The 15,020-nt window shown below is 37.8% G+C and overlaps 1 protein-coding gene across 1 annotated transcript in view; it reads left to right on the top strand.

Annotated features, from left to right (window-relative positions):
- The first annotated feature begins 4,396 nt into the window (after nt 1–4,396).
- LOC126336497 (cytoplasmic phosphatidylinositol transfer protein 1) overlaps nt 4,397–15,020 on the top strand; it is a 93,614-nt gene continuing 82,990 nt past the window's right edge. Inside the window, exons 1-2 of the mRNA XM_050000249.1 lie at nt 4,397–4,597; nt 5,122–5,270. Of these exons, the coding sequence (XP_049856206.1) occupies nt 4,547–4,597; nt 5,122–5,270 (200 nt within the window). The 5' untranslated portion in view covers nt 4,397–4,546. The remainder of the gene's footprint in view (nt 4,598–5,121; nt 5,271–15,020) is intronic.

Below are 15,020 nucleotides of genomic sequence, written 5' to 3'. Positions count from 1 at the left end.
GATGTGTTTTGCTCTGACCCAGTCACGGTGGCGAAATATTTTCATAGTGGCCACCTCGTTTCGACATTCCCATAATTTAGTGAAATAACTTTGCTTGGACTACGAAAACTTTACCTGTTTTACTACCCCGTATAAGGTTGGCCTGCAACAGTAGTCACTTACTTTCGTTTTATGGATAAAAACAATGTGGTTTTGCCTTTTAAATTATAAACTCACTTGTATTTAAGTTATTCCTTATTATAACTAATTTATCAGTGCAGGAGAATTTTTAAATATCTATTTGTTATACTGTAACTTATGGAACAGTGTTTGCGTACAGAGAACCACAATTATAGAAAACGAAAGAGAAATTTTTGGATTTTAGTTCCCTATTAAATACATTGTTATAATAAAAGTTAATGTGCACTTATTGGCTGATTTTAATATTAAATTCGAATACAGTATCTCTGATAACTTAGTGTTATGTACTTTCGGTAACTTATAAGATACAGCTTACCCTAAGTAACTGTAATACGCCTGCTTTTTTTATTGTCTTAGAAAAATTAATTGGTATTGTATGTATGGTAATAATGAAGCAGAAAAGCAACTCAATAACCTTTCAAACTTCCAAAAACAATAAGTGGTACACACATGAACTACAAAAACGTAATCAGCACAATAATTTCTAGTCCCTAGCAAAGATCTACTCTCGTTTGCTTGCCAGAGTAAGATACAAAGAACTGAAACATCAGTTCACAATGGATATTAAGAAAACTAAATTAGGATATAATTGTAAAGTTATTGCATGATATGTTAATAAATCAAAACAAAAATATGGAAAATTATTGATGAAAATGTAGTATCAGGTAGCAAAGAATTTGTGTCAAAGCCTAGTTTACATGACGACACTAGGTTGTAGGCAACTGTGTTACCAGCCACTGCGCATGTGCGCCTCAGGTTTGCGCTACTTGTTGGTGAAACTAAACTCTTTCGCTGTGTTCCAACTTTGGCGACACTAGCTTCATGAGTTCTGCGGTTATGTGTGTTTGTAGAGTGTAGACAAACTGTAATATGAAGTGGGGAATGGAGAATAATGTTTGTGTTTTGGATATCTATGCTTTGCATAGATGTTGTGGGATTTCAGTGATGCTGTTACAAAAATAAGCAACATATTGCTGCTGCTGAGACCGTCATGTGCGATCATAACGTAGATGGTTTGACAATATCTGAGCAACAGGGCAAAGTTTATTGAGTTAGGAGCACATATACAACTGAATAAGAAAAATACAAGCAAGTGTAATTCTAGCTGTAGCAATGCTCTCGTCTACAAGACTAAAATCCCATCGTTCGCTTTGGCCAACTCTTTGTTAAGGAATATTGTTGACAGGAGGGAAGGCTATACAGATTCAAGAAGCTGCATTCTTTATTAAATATTCATCTATTTAAAATGTCGCTCCAGTGCTCCCCATTCACATATGTTATAATTCAGAAATATTACCACTGTACAGATCTATTTTCAAGAGAGTAGTTTGCAAACCATTATCTTCTTAATATGGCCTGCTTCAGTTAATTATTGTTGCTAATGTAAATAATTATTAATGATAAGGTGAATAATTATTGGTGTTAATGAAATAACGTCATCACCAACTAAAACCGTATCTTATAGCATGCCGAGTGTTCTCGATTGTAATGCACACAATAACATATGTAATTTCCGTCCTGGTGACAGTGCTTCATGCATTATAGTACTTTTATTCCTTATTGCATAATTAACTCTATTTAGAAAAAATGTGAACAGTTCTGGTGACACTATAAGGTAATTAAAGTAACTTCTCAGATCTTCCACTATGAATTATTTCAGCAAGGATGCTGAGCAACCGAGCTGACGTCTTTTCTTCATCCAGTCCCAAATCGAAACAGATTTCTTATTTTTTATTCTCATGCAGCGATTCCACACAACAAACTTTAACTCTGTCACAACTCTTGCTATGTGAAGCTACCAAAACTTTCATTTCAGACACGACTCATTTACCCAGAGAGTGAAGAAACTGAAGTGTATACTTGTGTCGCCGTGTCTACAGCCGTATATGAAACCACTTGTGTGCAACTCATTCACGCAACGAGTGGCGCAACCCGATGTCGTCGTGTAAACTAGGATTAAATTGCAACTACCCTCTAGGTCCCTGTGAGCCAAGTTTATGACTGATTAGAAATGAAAAACACAAAATCTATTAATAGGTTTCTTTTGACAGAAACCATGACTTCTGTCTTTAACAGCTAATTTCTCTGTATCAGTATTCCAAACCAGGGATTCATAAACAAATCAGTATGCTTCATTATAAACATTTGGTTTACATGAATTATTTGCCAATGTTCTGTGATACTATACAAGGAGGCTCTGACTTCTGCTGATGTGCTATAGATCATTAAATAATCATGTGCATCCTCACCTTTTTCAAACAATGTACAAGTCGTAAATTATGATTAATACATTTCCTTGGAATAAAATATTTAATTTCATCTTTTGAAATTCAGGTAAAGTTACTGCTTTTGTTGCTCCGCACAAAGTAATAGGACAAATATCTAACAACTCTTCTTTCAGACACTCAGCAAAATGTGTTCACCCTTTAGTGATGAGAAAAGTATTTGACTCAGTGCCACATCTACAATTATCATCAAAAGTATGATCATATGATGTATCAATAAAAATTTGTGACTGGATCACTGTTTTATTGATAGGGAGGATGTAGCATGTTAGTTTCGACAGAGTGGTCTCTTCAAGTGTAGAAGTAACTTCGAGTGTGCCCCAGGGAAGCCTGTTGGGGCCTTTGCCGTTCATGACATTTATTACCAATCTCACACACAACATTAATAGTAACCTCAGATGTTTTATAGATGATGAAGTCACCTGTAATGCAGTATGGTCTGAAAGAAGCTGCATAAATTTTCAGTCAGATCTTGATAAGTTTCCAAAGTAGACCAAAGACTGGCAACTTAATTTAAATTTTCAGAAATACAGGATTGTACACTTCATACAACGATAAAATATCAATTAGTCACAGTGGAACTAATCAACTCATACAAATACTATGTTGTAAAATTTTGTAGGTATGTGAAATCGAATGATCACATATGTTCCGTCATGGGTAAAGCAGATTGTACTTTTCAGTTTATCGGTAAAACATTGAGGAAATGTGAGCAGTCCACAAATGAGGCTGCTTAAAATCACTCATCTGACTTGGTCTAGAATACTGCTCATGTGTGTGGGACCTTCACCAAGTAGGACTGACAGGGTATATTGAGTGTATGCAGAGAAGCGGAGCACAAAAAGTCACAGGTTTATTTGACCCATGGGAGGGTGTCTGAAGTAGTAGACTCTTGAAGATGACGATAAAGCCCCCTTACGAAGTTTCGAGAGCTGGCTTTAAATGTTGACTCTAGGAAATACTACCCCCTATGTGTCGCTCCCATAGAAAACATGAGGAGAAGATGATATAAATTACAGCCTGTGCAGAGACATTTAAACAATCATTCTCCTCACACTCCATACATGTATGGAACGGGAGGAAACCCTAATAAATGGTACAATGGGAAGTATCCTTTGTCATGCACTTTACAGTGATTTTTCGGAATATTGATTTAGATGTAGATGTAGATGTAAATGTTTAATGATGTGTGTTGTGGATAACTGTCACCAACTACACAGATAATTTACTGAGAACGGTGTTACTCTTAGGAGTTTTCTTGCCAATTGTGGTCAGGTTTCCTAGTATAATGTGATGCGCAGCATGCTAGTTTGTGAGCCTGGGAGGTGAGCTACACCAAGATCTAATCTACGTGACATCTTAACAACTGTGGGCAGGTTCATTGATCAGGCTGTGTGTTTTGAGGTAAATGGTGGGATGGTTTGTAAGACCCGCTCAGAGAACATGATACAGAAACTTAAAACACGACAACACAGAGAACAAAGATTCTACAGTTTACAGACAGACAGAACACAGGAGGTTACTGTGGCGACTGTGACATCAGAAAGGTATCCAGCCACAAATTAAATAAAATATAATTGGACGTTTCCTGAAAAACGGACAGTGTATTAGACTGTGTAAACGGTAGGGAGAAGGAGAATGTACATGTAGATAAAGTAAGAATATTTCTTGCTGGAAACTTAGGTTCATATATTATTCCTTTATTCAGTGCAGTCACGTTTGCGACAGTGAATTTTTGTAAAAATCAAATATGACATCATAAGTTTTTCTTCTGTGTTTGGAAAGGCTACTTCACCGCGATACTACATTTTGAGCAGTCAACGCCACTTTTTAGGGCGTCGCTTTATTTGCAGGTAGAAACCTGGATTCTCTTCACTGGTTTTGCACATTATCTTTCCCGTGTGGTAGGTGTGAAATATCTTTGAGAAGTTGTCTTTGCGCCAGCGTTTTGGTAGTGCACTTAAATTGCAGGTGATCAACGAGCTCCTGTGTTTGTTGTTATGCGGTATCTCTGTGGATGCAATTAGTTAAGGGGAAGTGTATATTTTCGCACCGGTGCCGTTCCCGCAAGTCACAGTAGAATGGTTCTAACGAAGGAGTATAGGATATGTATGCCATTGACAGTTGAGGAGGTAAAACATTTTTTTTAATTAAACAATTTGAGAAGACGTTTGAAAAAGAAAACCAAAGTTTATCACGCTTGTGTCTATAGGAGTCCTGTATATAAACACACTATAAATAAAGCCACATTACTAACTGTTGGCTGCTATGTAGTTGTATTGCATATTCAGGCAACAAGTTATTAAAACTGTTATCGCTTCTACCTACCAATGGCATAAAGCTATGTATTAGGAGTAGAATATTTAATATGCCGGAATTAGGTACATTGATCATTGGTTCCCTTTGATGCGAGTGGATAAAAGGGATCCCTCTACCGTAAAGAGTTTAAATTTGAGATAACGTGCTAGCTTAGCTGATATTCGGTTCAGGGCTTTTAATTGATTGGTTCATCTCGGAATTTGCCAGGAACTCATATCCAGTTACTAACATAGGCTGCGCGTTATGTCTTTCTCTTTGAAATAACTTATTTGATGAAATAATAATTTTGAACTGTGGGTGTATTGTGTCCCTATCTCTTCTTTTTTCTCAATTACAGTATCAGATAGGGCAGTTGTACATGATTGCTCGACATAGCCATGAACAAACAGATTCTGGAGAAGGTGTGGAGGTGATAGAAAACACTGCCTGCGAGGATCCAGAATATGGGAATGGCCAATACACGGAGAAAAGGATTCATCTCTCTAGGTAGTTGGCTTTACAATATTGTTTTGGCCATTAATTAATTTGCATGATTAAAATTGTTATGCAATGGTTGTAAAGTGTCAATTGAATTAAAGGTAAGATTCCTTGTGGCCTTAAACAATAAAGGCATGAATGAGGTCTTAGGAATGTTGCATGGGATATTCTGAAATATTTGTGTGTTTCAGATGAAGCATGTGTTATCCATGCTGTGGTAATATATTGCTCCAAGACATTATGTAAGGCCTTACTGTCATTCCCCAATAAATACATTAGTTTTTCTGCTTTTCTCCTTTGTGTGTTCATAAGCCTGAAATCTAGTTACAAGAGTCACTTATTTCGCCTTATCTGTATAACTTTGGGTTTATTGTAGTGTTATAGATCCTATTAGAATTTCACACATCATTTAAATTCTATACCAATGATTTTCTATGTCTGTAAATGCACATGTGGAAAACTGAAGTTTATGGCTTATGTGATAAAACATAAATCGCAACACAATTATACATTCTTACATTATATAAATGTTTGTGATGTATTTGACAGGCATGTGCAGATGTAAGGTTTACACTGTGCATAATTTAAAAAGTCACATTTAATCAAGATACAATTAAGTTTTGGCAATGTTTGCAACATGTAGTTCTGCAGTCGATGTGTTTATTTTTGACTTTTTGATTCCCTTGCTTTCAACTGTCAGAAGTTAGGTTTTGGGCAAATGTTGGATTGACGATGGCAATCACCAAGATGTATTGTAAATACTACTTTCGTGCAGGAGCATCTGCAGTACTGTGAACCTTCACAACTTGCTTTAATTTCTGCGTTATCGAAACCACTATTTGTGATGTGGAAATACATTCTAGAATGTGCATTTATTTTATGAAACCAATTTGAAGTTTTATTACATAAAATTGTTTCATCTCACCTTGGCTTTCATAGAGGATAATTTTGTTGTAATTGTTTTGGATTTATTATTTGAAAAATAATTCATCACAAACTTGATACAAGTGTTTTGTGCTTAGTATTTTCACCAACATTTTTAGACTTGTTTATAAAGAAATAATGTTGTTTGAGTTGTTACATTTTAAATTAAGGATGACGGCAAAAGTCATTAGTCAGATTCCTATGTTGAATTAAAACACTACATATGATGATCTGAATCGAAGACACACTGGTTGGCCCTAGGTCTAGGGTGGATCTGTCTTTTGAATCTACATGAAGCCTGTACTGTGAAGCATTGTGATCAAAATTTAGAAGAGGTTATTCCTGATTATTTTTAAAAAAATTATCACCTACAGTGGTTGCGTAGCCTTTATTGTAAGAAAGCTATGTATCACCTTATTGACAAAAATCACAAAACACTTATAACTTTGCTACTATGACAGACATTTTGTAACAAGTGCATCTTAATTGTAAATCATTCAAACAGTGAAATCTATTAGAAGCAAATGAGGCAGTTTCTTGGACCACATCATGCAGCATCGAAGACTCAACTCAAAAGTTAATAGCTGTATATTGTACATTTTGATATACTTTTAACATTTCACCTACCAAAGCATGTGTAGGCCTACATAAATAACACATTATTGCATTATATGCTATCAAAGCTATCAGTCCTGTCTATTGGCAAAACAGCTGTCATGTGATTGTAGTAGAACAGTGTAAGTGAAACATTGTCTTATGTCCATCATCTTTTGGATTTGAAATCGGACACAAAATAAGGAAACTGGAGGACATGGCATAAACAAAGATTTATGAAAAAAGATTAAAAAATATGAGGAACAACTGTTTACGAAGTATTTAGATTGTGTGTGGTGTCCCCCCCCCCCCCCCCCCCCCCTTTCCGCTCACTCACTGTTGTTGGTATCCTATTCTCATAGATATATATGTACATTAAATGTAACATGGAATGGAGATGGTACTGCTTTCATGAGAAGAGCTTGATCATGGGACAGCTTTATGGGAAAGTAATTACTTTCTAGTATGAAAGGTTCTTTTTTTTCCCATATTAAATGTTTGTTGAACAAACTTAGCCCCAAAGAGTATTGTCTTCTCTCATGATTAAATTTGACTACAACTTCCCTTGTTTTGTGGGACTAAATGCTTCTAAGAGTATTTTCTCTTACAAAGTTAAAAATGTGACCATGTTTTGGAGCCACAAGTGTATGGGAATTTCTGTAACACCAAAACTGAAACAGCACTGTTAGGCCATGTAGATAACGCTATGTGCTTAAGAAAGGCAGCTGCAGTTGTCATTGTACAGCTGGAAGATAAGGCAGCTGGTCAAACTGACATAAGAAATGGATCTAGTGTCATTACCCACCAAGTGTACCGTTTAGTTCCCATCTGAGAACTTCCTGTTTGTATGAAATTTTGCACAAATGTTTCATGGTAAATAAAATAAACCTCTTCGAAATTTGAGCTCAAGATATGAAAAATTCATGGTATCAAGAGAATTTTGCTAGAGAGCTGCAAAATGTCATGTGTAAGCTCTAGGACAGTTCTGGCCAATTGTTAGATTACTTAATAATGGAAACTAGTAGTAATCTAAGGTGATACTTGTATAAAGTACACAACTTTTTATGCTCTACATAGTGTTTTCAGGGCTATGCCGTCCACCATTTTCTTGCTGCATGAAGTCAAAGCTGGGGAAAATCAATAGCAACAATTTTTACCATTTTATGTCTGCAGTAATTTTTGGATGAAGAAAGTATGCTGAGACCCCTTTAGTAGTTAAGCAGAAATGTTACTTCTCAGTGTCACTGAACTGCAGCAGTTATTTTTGAGTTGGCCACCAGTATTCTAGAAATCATTAATGTGGAAACAGTGATTATCACCCTAATGATCAGGCTGCCACCACCAATTAAAACACTACAAATGTCAGACCTGTAAATAATAGATTTCAACTATCTGTCGTCCTTTTTAAATATTATTGGCAGAGCTAGATTTCAGCTAGAAAGTAGCCATTCTCAATGCACTATCATTTTTGATCAACGCATGTAATGCCTGTTGGTTGGGCTTCACAATGAACTGTGAATGAAGCCTAACCAACAGGCATTACATGCATTGATCAAAAGTGATAGTGCATTGAGAATGGCTAGTTTCCAGTTGACATCTAGATCTGCCAATAAAAAAATTAAAAAGGGCGACTGATAGCTAAAATCTATAATTTACAAGTCAATAACAGTTGCGTGCAACAGCCTTCTTAGATTAGATTAATACTTGTTCCATAGATCGTGAATACGACACTTCGTAATGATGTGGAACGTGTCAGGTTAATAAGATGTTCAGCAGAACAACGATGTGTTGCTTCCAGTTTAACCTCTCATCATTGGACACACCTAAAAATTTTGAAAATTCTACCTTAGCTACAGACTTCTGTTCAAAGTCTATATTTATTACTGGAGTTGTGCCATTTACTGTACAAAACTGTATATACTGTGTTTTATCAAAATTTAAAGAAAGTCTGTTTTCTGTGAACCACTTAATAATTTTGTGAAAGACATCATTTACAATTACATCACTTAGTTCTTGGTTTTTGGATGTTATTACTATACTTGTATCATCAGCAAAAAGAAGTAACTTTGCATCTTCCTCAATGTGGAATGGTAAGTCATTAATGTATGTCAAGAACAGTAAAGGACCCAAGACTGAACCCTTAGGGACCCCGTACTTGATAGCGCCGCCCCCCCCCCCCCCCCCCCCCAGTTTGAGGAATCAGCTGTTGTTTTAACTTTGCATCAACCACTTATTTCAACTTTCTGAATAGAGGGTAACCTGATATGTCGGACAGTTTGCATCTAGAAACAAGTATGTGTGGATGTGCATGGTGCTTGTGAAGTCATTTGTAAAATTTTCTATAGGTGGGTAATAGATTGTATTTCTTTTAAATTTTTTTTATATCATGGTTGCCCCTGATCATATTAATTACTTGGTTAAGGTTACATACAGATAAAACATGTAAGTATTAGCAAATATATAAAATTACAGCATCTATAAATAACAAAAGTATATTAAATATAATAAGTTTGTATGTGTCTGACAGTATTTTCAAGTGATTTTTTTTGAATTCATCCAATCAAAATATTTTCTGTTAAAGTGTTCCTGCTGTTTTTAGTTAGATTATTATGTTCTAAATGTAGTGGTAGACAGTAATTTAATAAAAAAATATGGAGACCTATTTACATATCAATAATTTCCACAATCCGTTCAAGTAACTGCAGCAGTTTGGTAGAGCTGACGATAATTAACTTTTCTATGGTCTTACAGAGGGGTTCTAATCTGGTTAGTTTGTTTAAGAATCACTGCAGTCCCAAAATGGTTGTAAATTTTCAGTTGATTTTTCTCCACTTTGACCATATGAAGTATGAAAATAGGGAAGACTCAGCTTTGGGATTATAACAGTGCGAAGAGCACAAAAAATTGTGAACATGATCCGAATATTTCTTGTATTTTACTACTAATTTCAATTTTAAGCTGCCTGAAAACTGTTGTAGAGCTCACAAAACATTTTGCACCATTCACAAAAAGCCTTCTAAAACCTTGAATTTTTTGTGTATTGAGCTAAATTTTGAACACTTTAGTTTTATTTTTTGGCAGTTTCTTTTAAATTGGAAAGAGCTCATTAGATGATTCCTGAAATTGGTGTGTGTGATGTGGAATGACCCCATATTGAATGATGTCATCAAGCATTGCTTAATGAGATTCTCCACTGAGTGAGTGTGATACAAAATTTTTGTTCAGGTACTGGGCTGAGTAAGGCATGAGTTGTGCACAGTTTTTGTTTACAATCCCTTACAGACTGGATCTGTGGGTTATTAGAATGAATCGGAGATGTGGTACACATTTCTTTCATGTCAGTTATTGTGGTGTCCCAAGAAAGTGTGTCATGAGAATTTATGAAACAGTGTTTTGTTAATTTGAAATAACCTTGCTGATACCCTTCAATACAATGTGTCCAGTTCTGACCAGACCAATATCAGCAGTGAACATGCAAAATTACACGTGAGCTTCAGCTATGGAACTTAGTATCTTGTTGATTACTTGATGGTGACTTACTCCTTTCATGTGTGGTGTACAGACATGTGCTTGTTCAAAAGCTTTGTATAAGAAATGGTCCCAAAGACCATCACTTGTTACAGCAAACAAAGTTTGTGCATCTGAGTTTGAACACACACACACACACACACACACACACACACTCTCTCTTCACAGGGGTGGATTGATATGGTTCTCTGGCTATTTGGTGTTCCTGCTGTGACAGTTTATTTACATGTTAACAAATTTTTGTCATTGCCTGAATGTTGCATTCTTCAGGCCTATGAAAATAGTACAGAATAAGTTTCTAAGCTAGGACAAGACTATCCGTGGGAAATATGTAGGGGGGGCAAGTAAAAGTGGTGTGGAAAACAAAGTTCTGAGGTACAAAGAAACACAGCAGAAGAAAGGAAATACGGTACTATCCTGACTACAGCAAATGTTGCTAGTGGCTACTAGTCACCTCTTAGCATTTTTGGGGCCTGGTCAGCAAGTTGCTGAAGACAGATCGAAGCTGGACTGCTGAAATTGCTGCAGTTGTGTCCAAAATATGCTACTTCAGATCTTGACGACTATGAGGGTGGTTGTGATACACCTTAGCCTTAAGGGCTCCCTACACAAATTAATTGCACAATGAAAGATCAGGTGACCTGGGAGGCCACCTAAGATCATGACCAGACTAACTGCTGCTAACAACTATGTCAGGTGTGAGGACTGTGTAAATGTGCACCAAGGTTCAGCTGGCAGTAACCGGCAGTTGCTTCATCTTGTTGGACGTAACTGTAGGTCTTTTCCTCCTCCATTAACACTGCCACAAATTGTTTCAAAATGTTGGCAGTGTAACATACCAAAGACAGCATCTAATGAAAGAAGATGGGACCAATAATGTGACGTACAGACACTGCGCACCAAACCCCAACCTTCTTATCGTGGAGAGGTGTTTCATGGAAGTTACGCGGATTCTCCGCTGCCCAGAACCTGTGATTGTCAGATCACATGACCACTGAGGTGAATAAAGGTTTTCTCAGGTACACAGAACAGATCCATGTCCAAGCCATTCATTAGTAGGAGTAATCCATCGAACTACAGACCTACATCATTGACGTTGGTTTGCAGTAGGGTTTTGGAGCATATATTGTATTCAAACATTATGAATCACCTCGAAGGGAATGATCTATTGATATGTAATCAGCATGGTTTCAGAAAACATCGTTCTTGTGCAACGCGGCTAGCTCTTTGTTCGCATGAAGTAATTGCCGCTATCGACGGGATCTCAAGTTGATTCCGTATTTCTAGATTTTCGGAAAGCTTTTGACACCGTTCCTCACAAGCGACTCCTAATCAAGCTGCGGGCCTATGGGGTATCGTCTCAGTTGTGCGACTGTATTCGTGATTTCCTGTCAGGAAGGTCGCAGCTCGTAGTAATAGACGGCAAATCATCGAGTAAAACTGAAGTGATATCAGGTGTTCCCCAGGGAAGTGTCCTGGGACCTCTGCTGTTCCTGATCTAAATAAATGACTTGGGTGACAATCTGAGCAGTTCTCTTGGGTTGTTCGCAGATGATGCTGTAATTTACCGTCTAGTAAGGTCATCCGAAGACCAGTATCAGTTGCAAAGCAATTTAGAAAAGATTGCTGTGTGGTGTGGCAGGTGGAAGTTTACGCTAAATTACAAAAATTGTGAGGTGATCCACTTGAGTTCCAAAAGAAATCCGTAGGAATTCGATTACTTGATAAATAGTACAATTCTCAAGGCTGTCAACTCAACTAAGTACCTGGGTGTTAAAATTATGAACAACTTCAGTTGGAAAGACCACATATATAATATTGTGGGGAAGGCGAGCCAAAGGTTGCGTTTCATTGGCAGGACACTTAGAAGGTGCAACAAGTCCACTAAAGAGACGGCTTACACTACACTCGTTTGTCCTCTGTTAGAAATTTGCTGCTTGGTGTGGGATCCTTACCAGGTGGGATTGACGGAGGACATCGAAAGGGTGCAAAAAAAAAAGGGCAGCTCGTTTCTTATCATCACGTAGTAGGGGGGAGAATGTGGCAGATATGATACGCGAGTTGGAATGGAAGTCATTAAAGCAAAGACCTTTTTCGTCGCGGCGAGATATATTTATGAAATTTCAGTCACAAACTATCTGTTCTGAATGTGAACATATTTTGTTGAGCCCAACCTGCATAGGTAGGACTGATCATCAAAATAAAATAAGAGAAATCAGAGCTCGAACAGAAAGGTTTGGGTGTTCGTTTTTCCCATGCGCTGTTCGGGAGTGGAATGGTAGAGAGATAATATGATTGTGGTTTGATGAACCCTCTGCCAAGCACTTATATTTGAATTGCAGAGTAATCATGTAGATGTACATGTATTATCTCAGTGAACAGCCACTCACAAAAGTGGAGGCTCTGAGTGGCATTTGCTGGTTTTAATGCATGAACAAAAGACCCTCAGTATGTATGTAATTGGATGTCTCTATAGGCCCCCGGGCTCAGCAGCTGTTGTGGCTCAGCACGTAAAGAATAACTTGGAAAATATTTCGAGTAGATTTCCCCACCATGTTACAGTTCTGGGTGGAGATTTTAATTTGCCGGATATAGACTGGGAGACTCAAATGTTCATAATGGTTGGCAGGGACAAAGAATCCAGTGAAATATTTTTAAGTGCTCTATCTGAAAACTACCTTGAGCAGTTAAACAGAGAACCGTCTTGTGGCAATAACATATTAGACCTTCTGGTGACAAACAGACCCGAACTATTTGAATCAGTTAATGCAGAACAGGGAATCAGCGATCATAAAGCGGTTACTGCATCGGTGATTTCAGCCATAAACAGAAATATTAAAAAAGGTAGGAAGATTTTTCTGTTTAGCAAAAGTGACAAAAAGCAGATTACAGAGTACCTGACGGCTCAACACAAAAGTTTTGTCTCAAGTACAGATAGTGTTGAGGATCAGTGGACAAAGTTCAAAACCATCGTACAATATGCGTTAGATGAGTATGTGCCAAGCAAGATCGTAAGAGATGGGAAAGAGCCACCGTGGTACAACAACCGAGTTAGAAAACTGCTGCGGAAGCAAAGGGAACTTCACAGCAAACATAAACATAGCCAAAGCCTTGCAGACAAACAAAAATTACGCGAAGCGAAATGCAGTGTGAGGAGGGCTATGCGAGAGGCTTTCAATGAATTCGAAAGTAAAGTTCTATGTACTGGCTTGGCAGAAAATCCTAAGAAATTTTAGTCTTATGTCAAAGCGATAGGTGGATCAAAACAAAATGTCCAGACCCTCTGTGACCAAAATGGTACTGAAACAGAGGATGACGGACTAAAGGCTGAAATACTAAATGTCTTCCTCCAAAGCTGTTTCACAGAGGAATACTGCACTGTGCTTCCTTCTCTAGATTGTCGCACAGTTGACAAAATGGTAGATATCGAAATAGACGACAGAGGGATAGAGAAAAATTAAAATCGCTCAAAAGAGGAAAGGCCGCTGGTTCTGATGGGATACCAGTTCAATTTTACACAGAGTACGCGAAGGAACTTGCCCCCCTTCTTGCAGCGGTGTACCGTAGGTCTCTAGAAGAGCGAAGCGTTCCAAAGGATTGGAAAAGGGCACAGGTCATCCCCGTTTTCAAGAAGGGACGTCGAACAGATGTGCAGAACTATAGACCTATATCTCTAACGTTGATCAGTTGTAGAATTTTGGAACACATATTATGTTAGAGTATAATGTCTTTTCTGGAGACTAGAAATCTACTCTGTAGGAATCGGCATGAGTTTCGAAAAAGATGGTCGTGTGAAACTCAGCTTGCGTTATCCGTCCACGAGACTCAGAGAGCCTTAGACACGGGTTCACAGGTAGATGCCGTGTTTCTTGACTTCCGCAAGGCGTTTTACACAGTTCCCCACAGTCGTTTAATGAACAAAGTAAGAGCATACGGACTATCAGATCAATTGTGTGATTGGATTGAGGAGTTCCTAGATAACAGAACGCAGCATGTCATTCTCTCATTCTCAATGAAGAGAAGTCTTCCGAAGTAAGAGTGATTTCAGGTGTGCCCCAGGGGAGTGTCATAGGACCGTTGCTATTCACAATATACATAAATGACCTGGTGGATGACATCGGAAGTTCACTGAGGCTTTTTGCAGATGATGCTGTGGTTTATCGAGAGGTTGCAACAATGGAAAATTGTACTGAAATGCAGGAGGATCTGCAGCGAATTGACGCATGGTGCACGGAATGGCAATTGAATCTCAATGTAGGCAAGTGTAATGTGCTGCGAATACATAGAAAGATAGGTCCCTTATAATTTAGCTACAAAATAGCAGGTCAGCAACTGGAAGCAGTTAATTCCATAAATTATCTGGGAGTAGGCATTAGAAGTGATTTAAAATGGAATGGTCATATAAAGTTGATTGTCGGTAAAGCAGATGCCAGACTGAGATTCATTGGAAGAATCCTAAGGACATGCAATCTGACAACAAAGGAAGTAGTTTACAGTACGCTTGTTTGCCCACTGCTTGAACACTGCTCACCAGTGTGGGATCCGCACCAGATAGGGTTGATAGAAGAGATAGAGAAGATCCAACAGAGAGCAGCGTGCTTCGTTACAGGATCATATATTAATTGCGAAAGCGTTACGGAGATGATAGATAAACTCCAGTGGAAGACTCTGCAGGAGAGACGCTCAGTAGCTCGGTATGGGCTTTTGTTAAAG

This window comes from Schistocerca gregaria, chromosome 1 (assembly GCF_023897955.1).
Source record: "Schistocerca gregaria isolate iqSchGreg1 chromosome 1, iqSchGreg1.2, whole genome shotgun sequence".
Taxonomy (NCBI): domain Eukaryota; kingdom Metazoa; phylum Arthropoda; class Insecta; order Orthoptera; family Acrididae; genus Schistocerca; species Schistocerca gregaria.
Note: the sequence above shows the minus strand (reverse complement) of the source record. Positions and strands in the feature narration are given on the sequence as shown.